Source organism: Aegilops tauschii, chromosome 6 (assembly GCF_002575655.3).
Source record: "Aegilops tauschii subsp. strangulata cultivar AL8/78 chromosome 6, Aet v6.0, whole genome shotgun sequence".
Lineage (NCBI taxonomy): Eukaryota > Viridiplantae > Streptophyta > Magnoliopsida > Poales > Poaceae > Aegilops > Aegilops tauschii.
The window spans coordinates 146,633,476-146,648,472 of record NC_053040.3 but is presented as its reverse complement, the minus strand read 5'-3'; the positions used below and the strand labels follow the sequence as shown (position 1 = coordinate 146,648,472).

Here is a 14,997-nt window from a genome sequence, read left to right as displayed (position 1 = left end):
GGCAAAAATGAATATCATGTTAAGAATCTGCCAGAAATATTTTATAGCAAAAGTAGAGCAAGATTGAGTCATGCTATGGCACTCCATAAATGCAAACAAGGACAGGAATGGATCAATTACAACAATATCTACAAAACATCTTTACTGAATATCTCAAAAATATGCATGGATCTCTCTGTAGCAGCAATTTTACATGGCAACAAAATAACAGCAGACAGACAGAAAATACACTCTGAAATCAGAAACATTACGGGGCCTAGTTTGCATGTTTGTGCTAGTCACCACAGAGATCACAAAAATACATGGCATATACCCTTGGAAAGATGGCATGGCATACAACAAAACACATGTAGAGCTCATGCCCATAAGATGCACAGATTAAATGATACAAAAAATGACAAATCTCCAAGTTCTGTTAAGAACCAGTAGATAACAGCAACTAGCCCTCTTGCAACAGAGATTTGGGCATCAAGATGGACTCTAATGAACATGGTGCAATTGAACAAAATGTAGAGCATCACGAGGTGAACAATTTGACATATTACACTCGTGGAACAGAGCTACATGCAGAGAGTTGTGCAATGATGAACATGGACAATTGCTGTAGAACGAAATGACTTGGAAGAAATCGGGTACGGGAAAAAGTCAACGCACGCTGGCGGCCCGATCGGATCTGGCCGGAGCAGGCGGCCTCAAGCTCACCGGTGGCCGGAGCTTCGGCCGGAGCGGAGGAGAGGACCGGCGAGGGGGAGGGCGGCGGCCGGAGGGGCGACGTGGGCGCGGCGGCGGCGGCCAGTGGCGGGGGCGAGCGCGGGCGGCGGGCGTCGCGGCGATGGCCGGCGGCGGCGACGCGGCGAGGCGGCGCGGCGCACGGCGGCGGCGCGGGCAGGCGGCGGCGCACGGGAGCAGGGGGAGGCCGTCGGGCGCGCGGGCCGGGAGGGCTCCCGCGGGCTCGGGCGGGCCGGCGGCGACGGCGAAGGCGGCGGCGACACGTGGTGGCGGCGGTGGAAACGGACATGTCCGTTGGCGGACGTTTTTATCCGGCGGCGCGCGGTGGGGAATTTTAGGATTTCATCTGCGATTGATTTCGGGAGGGGAGGCATATAAATAGGTAGAGGGAGTTAGGAGAGTCCAAATGAGGTGCGGTTTTCGCCCACACGATCGTGATCGAACGACCTACAGCATGGAAGAGAGTTTGGTGGGTTTTGGGCTGGTATTTAGGGGGGGTTTTGCTGCACACACAAATGGACTTTGCGGATGCCCGGTTAACCGTTGGAGTACCAAACGACCTTCAAATGGAACGAAACTTGACCGGTGGCCTACCGGTGGTATACCAAGGCCACTTGACAAGCCTCGGCCCATTCCAAGAACGTTTGACACCCGCTCACGAAAGAAAACAAGAGGGTGCACCGGAGGAGATGGGAGCGCCGGATTGCAAAACGGACAACGGGGAAAATGCTCGAATGCAAGAGACGAACACGCATGTAAATGCAATGCACATGATGACATGATATGAAATGCATGACATGAACAAAATGCAAAACGAGAGACAAAACCCGACCACGAAGGGAATATCATAACACATAGCCGAAAATGGCAAGAGTTGGAGTTACAAATATGGAAAGTTATATCCGGGGTGTTACATAAGAGCAACTCCAATGGGGCGATCCATTTCGTCCGCTGCCGTCCGTTTGGGTCGGCGCGGATAGAAAAGTCGGCCCAACGCGCCGACCCAAACGGACGCGCGTCCGCTTTTCGTCCGCGGGCGACCCATTCCTTGCCCATTTTTGAGCTGGATTTGCGTCGGCACGGACACGCGACGGATGCGCGCACGCTTGCCTTCTTCTCTCCCCGGGCCCGCTGTTCGGTGGCTCATTAGCCTCCCCCCACCCCCCAGCCAACAGCAACCCTCGCCCGCCTCCTTCATCGCCGATGCCGCCGCCCTTTTTTGCCGACGACTCTGCCAGCTACCGCCGCCTCCACATCCGCCTAGCAACGCCGCTCACTCCCCCCATCGCCCCGCCACCACCGTCTTGCGGCCGGGGAGTAAACTGTTTCCCACCGCCGCTTCCTCAACCGTACAGCCGCCCGCAACCAAGAGGCCGCCTCGCCGCCCCGGCCAGATCCTCACCGGCACGCTCCTCGGACGCCGGCCCACTCGTCGGACGTCGGCTAGCTGGTCCATGCGCGCCGCGACTCCCCTCACCGGCCGTTTCCTTCTTCGACGCCCGCAAGCTGTTCGACAGTTTGCCAAGGTACGAAAATGGACTTCGCCAACGAGTTCTTTTCCACAATTTCCTTTGCTACTCCGACGATTCGTCGTCCGACGACGACGAGGAGATATTGGCTGTCGTGTTGGTCCATCACCACCTCAACAGCCAGCGGCCATTGTTTCGTGGCTCCATTCCGGGCCACCTTCCGGCATTGAATCGCAACCGAGAAAGCGGGCATTTCCTTCTTTGGAAGGACTACTTTGATACAACAAACCCATTGTTCAAATCAAAAATTCCTCCGCCGTTTCCGTATGAGTAGGCATCTTTTCAACTGTATTAGAGAGGGGGTGGTCGGCTATGATGACTATTTCGAGTGCAAAGAGGATGCCGTCGGCAAGATCAGTTTCTCCTCTTATCAGAAATGCACTGCCACCATCTGAATGCTTGCATACGAAGTGCCCGGTGATCTCATTGACGAGTACGTCTGTATGAGTGAGTCTACATGCCTAGAGTCCCTGTATAAGTTCTGCAAGGCTGTTATTGCTGTGTTTGGCCCTGAGTACTTGAGAGAGCCGACGGCTGAAGATACAGCCCGTTGGTTGGCAATGAATGCCAGAAGGGGCTTCCCAGGGATGCTTGGCAGCATAGACTGCATGCACTGAGAGTGGAAGAACTGTCCTTCTGCTTGGCAAGGGCAGTATAAGGGACATGTCAGGGCTTGCACTGTCATATTAGAGGCCGTGGCGTCTCAAGATCTCTGGATCTGGCACTCTTTCTTTGGCATGGCTGGATCACACAATGATATCAACGTGCTTCAGCGCTCGCCGGTGTTTGCTAGGCTTGCCGAAGGCAACATCCCACCGGTGAACTTTACTGTCAAAAAAACGGACAATTACGACAAAGGATACTACCTGGGTGACAGTATCTATCCTCAGTGGACCAGTATTGTCAAGACAATACCCAACCCTATCGGAGAGAAGAGGAAAAGATTTGCCCAGGAGCAAGAGAGTGCCAGGAAGGATGTCGAGCGTGCCTTTGGTGTTTTGCAATCACATATGGGGCATCGTTCGGTATCCTGCTAATACCTGGAGCACGCAGAAACTGTGGGAGGTGATGACTGCTTGTGTGATCATGCACAATATGATCGTAGAAGACGAGCGCCCGAAACGTCTGTATGATCAAGGGTTCCAGTTTCAGGGTGAGAATGTTGTGCCTGAGCATGGAGTAGCGGCAACATTTGAACAATTCACCCAATTTCATGAAGACATGCATGATTGGGAAACTCACGTGCTGCTGCAAAATGATTTGGTTAAGCATATGTGGGCTCATGTTGGCAACCAATAGATGTATCCTCTTTTACTCGTTTGCAAAACTATGTGAAACATTTTTTTTTATATCCGGCTTGTAGAACTATAATATTTTTATTCGGTAAAACTATGTTATTTGACAATATGTTTGAATGCAAATCAATATAAATATTGGGCGGCCAGCCGGCCACGCCGGCACATATGGGTCGGCGCGTTGGGGGCGCTGCCGACCCAAATCTAAAAGAGGACGGACGCAGGGCGGGCGGCCGACCCAAACGGACAAAAAGCAGATGAAATCGTCGTCCGTTTGGGTCGGCTCGTTGGAGTTGCTCTAAAACTATTTTTATTTTCGGACAATTGATATTTAGACGTGCAAACTTGTTTTGATATGAATATATGGGCATTTTTTACCGTGGTGAACAGGATGGAGCCAAAGGATGTGGCCGCGCGCTGGGCGCACGGCCACCGCATCTCAAAACAGGACCGAATACGACCCTATTTCTCTACTCAAACGGACCGAATCCGGGTAAAGCGGACGTCTGTTTGGGGTGTCGCGGTGGAGTTGGCCTAGGCACGCACTAAATAGACCCGGACGAGCGGACGAGAGAGGATCCAGATCTTGATTTCCGGCCAGTGTGACAGTGTGTGTCAGATCCTGCATTTCATGATCGAGCGATGATTGATCGGAACAAATATTGATGGACGGGCCGCCCTTGTTCCAGGCAGGTGCACTCTGTTCACGACCGCCGTGCAGTGTCCTTCCTGTGACGAGTGATGACCGATGTCGACGCTATTTAATTACACCTGCCAGATTGATCAATCGGTACTGCAATCTACCGCTGGTAGTATGCATGCGACGATCTCAGCGGCCAATTTTCACGTGATTGCTTTGAAGAAACACACGACCAGCTCTTTTTTTTTTAGGATCCAAGCACCACTTTTTTTTACATTCCCGTAAACTCTAGTGCTTCTCATATGTAATTAGCAAGTTTCACAGATGTAATTATGTCTCTTGTGATTAGCAAGTTTCACAGATGTGTCAAAACCGTAACATCCAGTCGACCATCAAGTAACTGTTCATCAGGAATTCGGCTGTCCTGTAGATTTTGGGTCCGGCAGATAAGATATGCACTGATCCATTGAAACATGCGTCGTTCATTAGGGTTAGCTTTGTACAGTGCCGAGGCAGATCGAAATAATTAATTTCTGGTGCCTGCTCATTTCAGGCCTGCGGGCTCAATTCCGAACCCTCTCAACCGATATAATTTGGGCTGCTTTTCACTGAAGTGTACAGTGCGTGGGAGATCCTTTTGCTGGAGATCCTTTGAAAGCTTCACCCATCCCATCTCTCGTTCTTTTTCTTTTGGCCATCTCGTCGCTGACTGCACATCCGCAGTCATCCAAATAGCTTCAAATTTATATTCGCCCACAAGTGTTGTTAATATTTTTGGTCATTGATTGGACAGTATTTCAAATAGGTTCAAAACGCTATTGAGGATGGGAGCGTATGCCTTATTATGGTCGCTTTGGCTATGTTTTTTTTGGAAAAGGAGGAAAACCCCCGGCCTCTGCATCAGTCGATGCATGCAGCCATATTATTAGAAATCGAAACAGAGTCTTAGCATCCAAGTAAGCTCAAAATCCGAGCAAAAAAGAAGAAAATAAGTATGCAAAGCGCCACATCCGACAATAAAGCGCCACATCCGGCGATAAAGAACATGCTACAATGCCTACACACCTAGCCTATTATTAACTCGTCATCCAAATCGGCTGAAGATAGCCCGTGCTACCGTCTCCCAGCGGTTGCACCCAATAACCATAGGCCCCCTGTAGTCCGCATGAGTGAGTAATGACCACGTACGGATCCAGGCTGTAGCTCTGTAGATAACCTGCAAAAAATTGGTGAATGGTGTACCATTAAAAATCATATAATTTCTAGTGTTTCATATAGCCCATAATAAAGCACACATCCCTATCCGAATATGTTTAGCCATGTGTATGTCTACTCCATTAAGCCACGTCCCAAATAACGTGTTTATGCTCATTGAAGGTTGGATGTTAAAAGCTATATGAATAGATCGCCATAACAATTTTGCAAGTGGACACTTGAGAAAGAGGTGTTTAATCATTTCGTTTTGATCACAAAAACAACACCTGGGGTTACCAACCCAATTCTTTTTCACCAAATTATCTTTGGTCAATATGATTTCTTTGTGGACGAACCACATAAAGATCTTAATGCGGAGTGGAACTTTAATCTTTCATATGTGCAAAGCCCTCGACAATGGCCCGGAGTCAATTAAGTCCAAATACATGGATTTCACCGAGAATAATCCATTTGTGTTAACTTCCAACTAATTTTATCCGCCTGGTCTAAAAGTTGAACATCCATCAACCTATGGACCAGGTGTAACCAAGCATTCCAACGTTCCCCTACAAGAGATCTCCTAAATTGGATGTTAAGTGGTACTGAATTTAATATTATGGCGACATTATCCTCCTTACGTTGCACAATATGATATAGAGAAGGGTATTGTAAAGCCAGAGACGTCTCCCCTAGCCATGTGTCCTCCTAGAATCTAGTAGAGGTACCACTACCAATTAGGAACTTCACACGCTGGAAGAAAGTTACTTTTGTCTTCATTAACCCTTTCCAGAACGGTGAGTCAGTTGGCCTTGCATTCACCTGGGCCAAAGTCTTATTATTTAAGTATTTATTCCGCAAGATTTGTATACATACGCCTTGGTCTCCGTAGATAGTCTGTATAGCCATTTGCTAAGCAAACATCTATTCTTTATCTCTAAATTCTCGATCCCTAACCCACCCTGGTCTTTTGGTCTACACATAATATCCCATCTAGCCAGTCTGTATTTCTTCTTGGCCTCATCGCTTTGCCAGAAGAATCGAGATCTGTAAAAGTCTAATCTTTTCCGTACCCCCACCGGTACTTCAAAGAAAGATAGGAGGAACATCGGCAAACTCGTCAAAACCGAGTTAATCAACACCAGCCGTCCTCCATAAGACATTAGCTTGCCCTTCCAGCAGCTTAATCTTTTTCAAATCAATCTTCTATACATTTCCATTATTTGTTCGTTAACCGTCCAATTGGGATCCCGAGATAACTAAAAGGTAAGGATCCCATATCACAACCAAACAAGTTTCTGTAATTGTCTTGTTCTTCTTTATCTCTCCCAAAACATAACAATTCGCTTTTGTTGAAGTTGATTTTTAGCCCAGACATTTGTTCAAAAAGGCATAGAATAAGCTTCATATTCCTAGCTTTTGCAAGATCGTGGTCCATGAAAATAACAGTATCATCCCCGTATTGTAGGACGCAGCCACCCCTCCTCTACAAGATGGGGAACAAAACCTCCTACTAGGCCACTCTCTTTAGCCCGACTAATGAGTACTACCAACATATCCGCTACAATATTGAACAGCACAGGAGACATGGAATCTCCCTGTCGTAACCCCTTACGTGTCTGGAAATAATGACCTATGTCATCATTGACTTTTATCCCACCGCTTTGGCTATGTAGAAATGATTTTGTTTTTAATAGCAAAAATGTTTCTCCTTTGTAGGCTATTTTCCGTTATACGCACTCGCTTCGTACGTGGTCTATGCTACAACGAGCAGAGGTCCAACCGCTGTTCAAGCCGGTGTGTACGCGGTTGGAGTAGGTGGCAGCATAACCTCTGGATCGGTCCATCTCACCTTTTGACATAGGCACAGTGTCGGTCCATAGGACTCTACTATTGCCGATGTGTCGGTTTTTGTTTTCTTCTAGTTGTCAGACTTTTGGTGTTCGGCTGTGTGCATCCTAGTTATGCAGAGGCCGGGTGTTGCTCATAATGCTTTGTATCCACTTGATGCTACATTTTGAGTTAATAAAATCGCCTTTTATCGAAAAAATCTCGCCACTGACTATCATGGTCCTGTCAGATTCGCCTCCCAGGACACCGTGAACATGGATGTCCCTCGCGTCAGCCAAGGGCGGAAGGTCTTCTTCTCCGTCCCCGCTCGCTTATGGCTTCTCCGTGTCGTTCGAGGGCTCGTTGCAACTTCAGCCGCTCCACTCATGGATCTCTACATGCACATCAACGCACCTGGGCCTTGGTTGTTGCCCCTCCGGCTACAGCGGATCCCAACGATTCTATTGCTACTGATTTGGGATTGCTCAAGTCTCTCCTTGCTACTCAGATGGAAGTGTTGCGCTCTGAGATGCATACCTTGATGGTCTCTTGTTTGGAGGAGGTGGTTCGACCCTTTCATGACATGATGATTGCTTTGCAGGGGTGGACAACTCTGGTCAGGGGATACTTAGAGCAGATGGAGGTTGTTGTTGGCTAGCTGGGCTCCTCGCCCCAGTCGCCTGAGATGGCTGATGTAGGTTCTGTTGGGAATGTTGCTGGCGCCGAGGATTACATCGAGAGTGATGTGGCTAGTTGCTCGTCTGAGGTCCTAGCTTCTATGGCACAACTTGAGGGTGTGACACATGCCCTGGTCTCGGCTCTACCTGTGGAGGACCAAGCTGAGGTCTTTTAGACTGTGGCATGTGCGAAGGCTACTCTTGGCAGGCCCCCAGTTGTGCCTCTAGTGTCCCCGGTGCTTGAGCTCCAGGTTGGTTCTGCGGATGTGCAGGAAGCATGTTTGTATGGATGTTTCTCCCTTCGTGCCGCTCTTTGCACGTCGTCACTACCTGTCATGCCAAGTGACTCTGGGAGTGAGGTCGTCATCGAGGGCGTGGCTCCGGTGTTACAGAGTATGCCTGAGCTGCAGGTGTTAAGTGTGTAAACCTCTTTGCCTGTATCGATGGTGCTCTTGAAGGTGAGCTCGCTTGTGGCCACGCCGGTTGCCTCGACACCCTCTCCACCTCTCCGTTGGAGCCTAGCCAGCCGGAGTATGCATATGTGGAGAGTGATGGTCCAGGCACAGCCGACACGCGATCGCTTAAACCCTTTGGAGGTGCGGTTCCTATGGCTGATGAACTTGTTGTGGCCGGAGTGTTGGTACCTAATCCTGGGGTCCTTTTAGCCGCCAAGCTTCGTCAATTCCTCGCCAACTTGGACTTCGAAAATTCTGGAAAGAGGATTAGATGCCTTTTGGAGGAAAAAGCTGAGGGAGAAGTACAAGAAGGGTGGCTCTAACCCTAGATTTGGCATCCTAAAAGAGAAATCTTGCAGGAGAAAAAGCAAGAAGGATAGTGATAGAGTGGAGGCACAAATGGTTCCATGATGGATTGCTCTCTGCCTTTCTGTGTTGCAGATGTGTGCATGATCATGTGTGTCGATGTGTTTTCCTCTAGTTGCATCGAGTCATTCGGTTTTCTTTTGTAATATAGGGACCCATATGTTGCGAGTTGCAGTAGTAGTGTGTTGGGTGCTTTGGTCCCGTAGCTCCACGGTTTGGGAGTAGTTCCCATGTGGATGGGGTCATGCTTTTGAGCATGGTTGTGACTGTTTTCGCCCGGTTTTTCACAAATTAACTGGGCAACTCTCTTCTTTTTAATTAATGGATGAGGCAAAGCTTTTGCCTACGTTTTAATTTTTTTTTGAATATATTATGTCTTTTGAACCAAAAGTTCAATTGATGTTACGTTTGCATATTCGCATTCTTTGCGACGGGGGCTTTGAAAGAAGGCCACTTTTGAACATGTTTTGATAAGTTTTGCAAACATCAACAAGTTTCAACTATTACCCCTAAAATAAGCACGTTTCAACTATTAAAACTTGATACTCGTAATATTAAGTTTTACCAAGTTTCACCCACTTTTACCACATCAATTGGTGGTGCTGGTTGTCATGGGTAGGGGGGGATAGGGTTTGAATTTAATTAATAGAAATTTTTTCAATTTATCATTTGTTTATCAAATGTTAGTAGTCAAAACTTTGCTGAAGTTTTAAAAACTTGCCAAAACATACTAAAAATGATCTTGTTTTAAAGCTCTCATCGCAAGGAATACTAATACGCAAAAAAAAAACAAAATTCAACTTTCGGTTCAAAAGATTAAAATTTGAAATTAAAAAAAGCATGCGAGGTTGGATGGATGGAGTTATCAAAAGCTGCCATGTGTGGATCCCATGTAAGGTAATTAAGGGTCAAACCACATGCTAAGATCAATCCAGTTTCTGAAACGTAAGGCAAACAGACGGCCCTCAATCTTCGTTCCCCTACCCCTACGTGTCACACATTCTCTTCCTCAATTGACCCACTTCTTTTTGCCAAATCCTTGGTACTAGACTACCTTTTAAAAACACAGTACAGATGCAAGTACTCATATAAACACGCATACACTCATCCCTTATGAACGCACACACGCATACCATACCCTATGAGCACCTCCGAGAGACTGAGCCGGCATATCAACGTCTCCTTGCACTGAACGCGCATCGTCGGAAATCCTGAAATAAATCCTAAATAAACACGAGCACCGGGGTTTAAACCCTGGTGGGCTGAGAATATCACTTTCCTCCTAACCATCCAACCACAAGTTGGTTTGCGACCCACTAGAATACCTGTTTTGTACTAGTGTCAGTTTTGAATATATTTCCCTTTTTCTCTGAACAACATGTGTCGAACCTGCTTAATTACGTGATGTGTTTTCTTTCTTGTGAAATGGAGTCGGGATGGATCCTTGGTTTTGTTGGAGAAAAATAGAAACCAATTGTATACAAGGGATAATTTACTACCCTTTATTTAGTTATCTCAACCCTGTAAGCAGCGACGATTCTGCTGGACAGGCTTTAACAGGCTTAAGTCTACCCTCCAAAAATACTACTACTCCCTCCGTCCCATAATGTAAGACGTTTTTTAAAGTTACACTAGTGTCAGAAAATATCTTACATTATGAGACGGAGGGAGTACTATTTAGTCAGCCAAGCTTCTTGTAATGTATTCAATTACTTGAACTTTTTTTTTCTTTTGTTGAATTATTTATTTCTCTTTTGGTATGTGGGTAACCATATCACTTGAAAATTACATTGAGGTGTTTTACATGCAATAATTGCAATGGACTTGCTAATTAAGTTTAGAAACTTAATGTTTTTAGCTTACCCCTCCATTCTCATGCTACATTGGTCCCTCCCCTGTGAGTACTACATAACTTTAAATTTCATCTGCAGCAGCTGTCGATTTTAAACTGCCGTAGCTAAGCCGGTCCCTACACGAACCATGCACGTTGTGAAATGTAATTCTATGTACTTGCCCATGGGATCAATATCGTCTCGACCCCATGCTCTTATCCACACAGATCTTTGAGCCGTACGCCGTGTTCCCTCTGCAATGCGTGCATATGGCGCTCATGAGCGTATGAACCATCACGCGCCGTCCACGTCGCGTCGGCGACGTACGTACCTGGACCTGGTGCAACCGTACGTGTGCAAGGTAGATACAAGTACTGCATCAGCTCAATTGCTCCTGCATATATGCAGCAGCTGCACACACGTACGCACGCACATCTACCACACCGTTCATCAGCTGAATAGCTACCTGCAGCCTAGCTAGCCCTAGACGACGGCGGTAACTCATTACCTTCCAAGAGCGCGTGTGAATATGCTGAGCGGCGGTTACGCGGTGGTGCAGCAGGCGCTGGGAGCGGAGGCAGCGGGCGCGGTGAGCCAGGCGGCATGCCTGGCGAGGCAGCGGGGTCACGCACAGGTCACCCCGCTCCACGTCGCTAGCGTCATGCTCTTCTCCGCGCCGGGCGGCGGCGGCCTCCTCCGAGCTGCCTGCATCCGGTCCTCTCACCCACCGTCTCATCCGGTCCAGCTCGAGGGGCTCCAGCTCTGCCTCGAGTTTGCCCTCAGCCGACTCCCGATGGCCTGGCCACCCGCGGCCGCCACGTTCCGCCACCGCGGTGTGGGTGCTCCGGTATTGGCGCTATCGAACGCTCTCATGGCCGCGTTGAAGCGCGCGCAGGCGCACGGACGCCGAGGCACCACGGACGGCGGCCAGCGGCAGCCGCCAATGATCGCCGTCAAGGTCGAGCTGGAGCAGCTCGCGGTGTCAATCCTCGACGACCCGAGCGTCGACCGCGCCATGCGCGAGGCCGGTTTCTCAGGCTCCCGGGTGAAGGCCAACGTCGGGAAGGGTGCCTCGCCGGAGCAGTCTGATAGCGTCCGCATCCACCGTAGCGACGGCATAACTTCTCCGTGTCCGATTAACAAGAAGGTTATGGCTACACAGACATCCCCTGGAGCCGTTTGGGATGTGCTCCATCAGCCTGGCGTCGTCCCACATGGAAGCCTCGCATTAAGACCTAGCTACCAGAGGTAGGAATTGACTGCGTGAACTATTATTATCTTAGTTTTGGAGTGGGTTGTGCCTGATATTTCTAGTCGCGCATATGATACACTGGCAAAGTAATAACCTGATCATGCATATAAACGAGTCGCATGCATGCATGTACGCTGGGGTGAACCTGGATTTAAACTAGAATGATTATTGTTGATGATTTTTTGAAAAGGAGGTTAAAATCTTCAACCCCTACATCAAAAGCCATCATAGCTAGTCGATTTAGAAATACTGATTTCTCGATGGATTTACTAATTCTCATCTAAATAAGGGTTAACTAAATTTCACCTAACTCCTGCGCTGTCTAATTTTATGTCGAGAGTCATGTGGATTTTTCTTTTTTCTTCTTTTTTCCATTTGATTGATTTTTTTTGTGGTTTCATTTCTCTCCTTTTCCACGCTCTGTGTAACTACAGTTGCATGCTCACGCACGATGACAGGTTGGTTGCACTTTTGCCGGTTATGGGCAAACTACATGTCCACCGTCTGTGCGCAACTGCACTTGCGCGCCCACCGGCTGTGTGGAACGTCATATCCAAGAGTGGCGCGTAAATGCAGTTGCATGCTCGTCAGCCGTGTGCAGCCACATTTATATATTTTCGCAAAAATGAAATACAATAAAAAGGTGGGAAAAGGGAGGGAAGAATGAAAATGAAAGAAGAAGAAAAAAAGGAAAAATAAACAGTAAAAAAATCCTATACTGAGGATGTCACGTGTGGAGATATTTACTTGAATCTCTAATAGATGAGAGCTAGAGGGAACCCATTTCTCAAATTACTACTCATAAACATCTCATCGAGAGCTTCTCATCATTTTTGTACTTCACAAATCTCAGGGTTTGGATTTCACAACTGCCGGTGATAACTTAGAAATAGTTATGTATTTTCCAACGTACTCTAAGTTCTAAAAAATATATTTTCCACCGGTCGGAGAAACAGCAAAAGTGACAAATTAAGCTCTAACAATATTAATTGGTGTCCGTTATTCTTCATCCAGAGGTGATCAAGCGTGCCAAGCAAAACCAAGAGAAGCAGGGTGGTCGGCCTTTGTTAGCCTCACTAGGGTAGCCACAGCGACGTCATGGCTCCAACTCCAGCATGATGCAATCTCTACATCCCATTTCCACGGCACCGGTCTACAGGTACGTGAAATTCAGTACAAAATTTCAGGGGGTGCCGAGGATTAAAAAACTATAATTAAAATCCACGCAATGCATGCAGCAGCCTACCTGCCGGCAACAGAAGTTCAGCGAGCTCACCGCAGAAAATCTTAAGATTCTATGCGATGCGCTCGAACTGCGCGTCCCGCGGCACAAGGACATCATCCCCGCAATAGCGGGCACCGTGCTGCAGTGCCGATCCGGCATGAGGAGGCCAGCCGCATCGACGACGTGGCTGCTCTTTCGAGGAAAGGATGTCCACGGCAAGAAGGCAATGGCGCAGGAGCTCGCGAAGCTCGTATTTGGCTCCAACGCCGAGTTCGCCGTGCTTAACTCCAGCAAAGACTCCTCATGCAGCGCCGGACACCTCTCCCTCAAGAGGCACATGCCGTGGGACATAGACAATGGCTATGTCGGGATAAGATTGTTCGAAGCAATCCTAGAAAACCGTCATCGTGTTATGTTTATCGATGATGTCGACAAACTCGATCCCGAGTCGGAAATAGCAATAGAGAACGTGATCACGACGGGGAGAATCATGGGATGCAATGGCGGTGGCGTGGTCAGTCTGGAGGATGCCATTGTAGTGTTGAGTTCTGAGGCGTCTGAGTCGAGGTCGCTGGCTTCCTCAACCCATCCGTCGAAGCGACAACGAACTCGTGAGTTAAACCGCGAGGAAGATGGCGCGGAGAAGGGTGTGGATTCACGTCGTTTTGCCTTTGATTTGAACGCTCACCCAGAGGATGTGGAATCGACCGACGAAGGGGGGGTCATGGGTGTTCTGGATGGTGTGTTCTGTTTCAATTAAAAAATATATGTTGGCTTTTGTTTATGTTGTCTTCATTTTTCATTCTAGGATATTTTTCTTTTCAGTTTTGTCATCGCTTTTGTTGGTCATAATGTTTACATTGTGTCATATGTAGGCAATTTTTGTCTAGGTTCTTCACAATCACAATCTCTAATTACGAATCACAAGGCAAATATATTCTATGTTCGCGGCGCACATACCTAAAATGGTTTATTTATGGAAACCGTGCATGTAGGAAGCCATGCATATGTAATAATCAGTGTTTAAAAGGTGTCGTAATAGACCATTTCTTTAATTTAACAGAAAATCGATTTATTATGTGCAACTCAATGCTCCATACATGGAGGAGTAAAGGGCCGGGTTTTTGGGGGGCTTATGGATGGCTTCTAGAATGAGCTGCCCCCTATCACAATTGGCTTCTAGGATGAGCTGAGTTGTCCCCCTATCCCAATTGGCTTCTAAAATAAAAATTTAGGTTGGGCTTCAAGAATAAATGGGGTAAGGGGCAACTTATTCTAAAAACCATTCATAAGCCAAAATGAACTGGACCTAAATGCATGAGTATTTGGACTATCCAGTTAGCAGGCACTAGTAGAAAAAGGGGCTTTTGGCCCGGTTGGTAAGGCCCTTTAGTCCCGGTTTTTGAACCGGGACTAAAGGGTCGTTACTAATGCCTCTCCCCTTTAGTCCCGGTTCTTACACGAACCGGGACTAAAGGCCGCGGCCACGTGGAGCTCCACCTTTAGTCCTGGTTGGTAACACCAACGGGGACTAAAGGAAATTTTATGATTTTTTTGAATTTTTTTTATTTTCAAATTTCTGAATTATTTTAACCTCTAATCTCTAATCATCACCCCTCATCATTCCAAATCATCTAACTTCCCGAACGGTCACCCATCCTCCCACTCCCCAGCCTGAGCACGCTTAACTTCCGGGTTCTATTCTCCCTCGTTTCCAAGTCTGCACTTGTTGTTTTCCTGACAATAGTAAGATGTCAATCCTATTAACCCTCAGGAATTTTGCTTGAGCATGAAGTGACACATTTCACTGTTTGAGTTTGAAACTATTGTTTTAAAAAACAATAATTATTTAGTAACACTAATATTTCTTGAATAATTAGTTTGACCATTGTTTGACCACAGTTTGACCAGATTTGACCAAAATTCAAAATAACTGAAATAATTATTTAGTAACACTAATATTCTAGAATAATTAG

The 14,997-nt window shown here is 47.4% G+C and overlaps 1 protein-coding gene across 1 annotated transcript; it reads left to right on the top strand.

Annotated features, from left to right (window-relative positions):
- Nucleotides 1–10,249: 10,249 nt before the first annotated feature.
- On the top strand, nucleotides 10,250–13,781 carry LOC109741823 (protein SMAX1-LIKE 3-like). Its single transcript, XM_040393509.2, has 3 exons — nucleotides 10,250–11,792; nucleotides 12,811–12,955; nucleotides 13,035–13,781. Exons 1-3 carry the CDS (start codon nucleotides 11,074–11,076, stop codon nucleotides 13,779–13,781), a joined length of 1,611 nt encoding a protein of 536 aa, XP_040249443.1. The 5' UTR covers nucleotides 10,250–11,073.
- The last annotated feature ends 1,216 nt before the right edge of the window (nucleotides 13,782–14,997 follow it).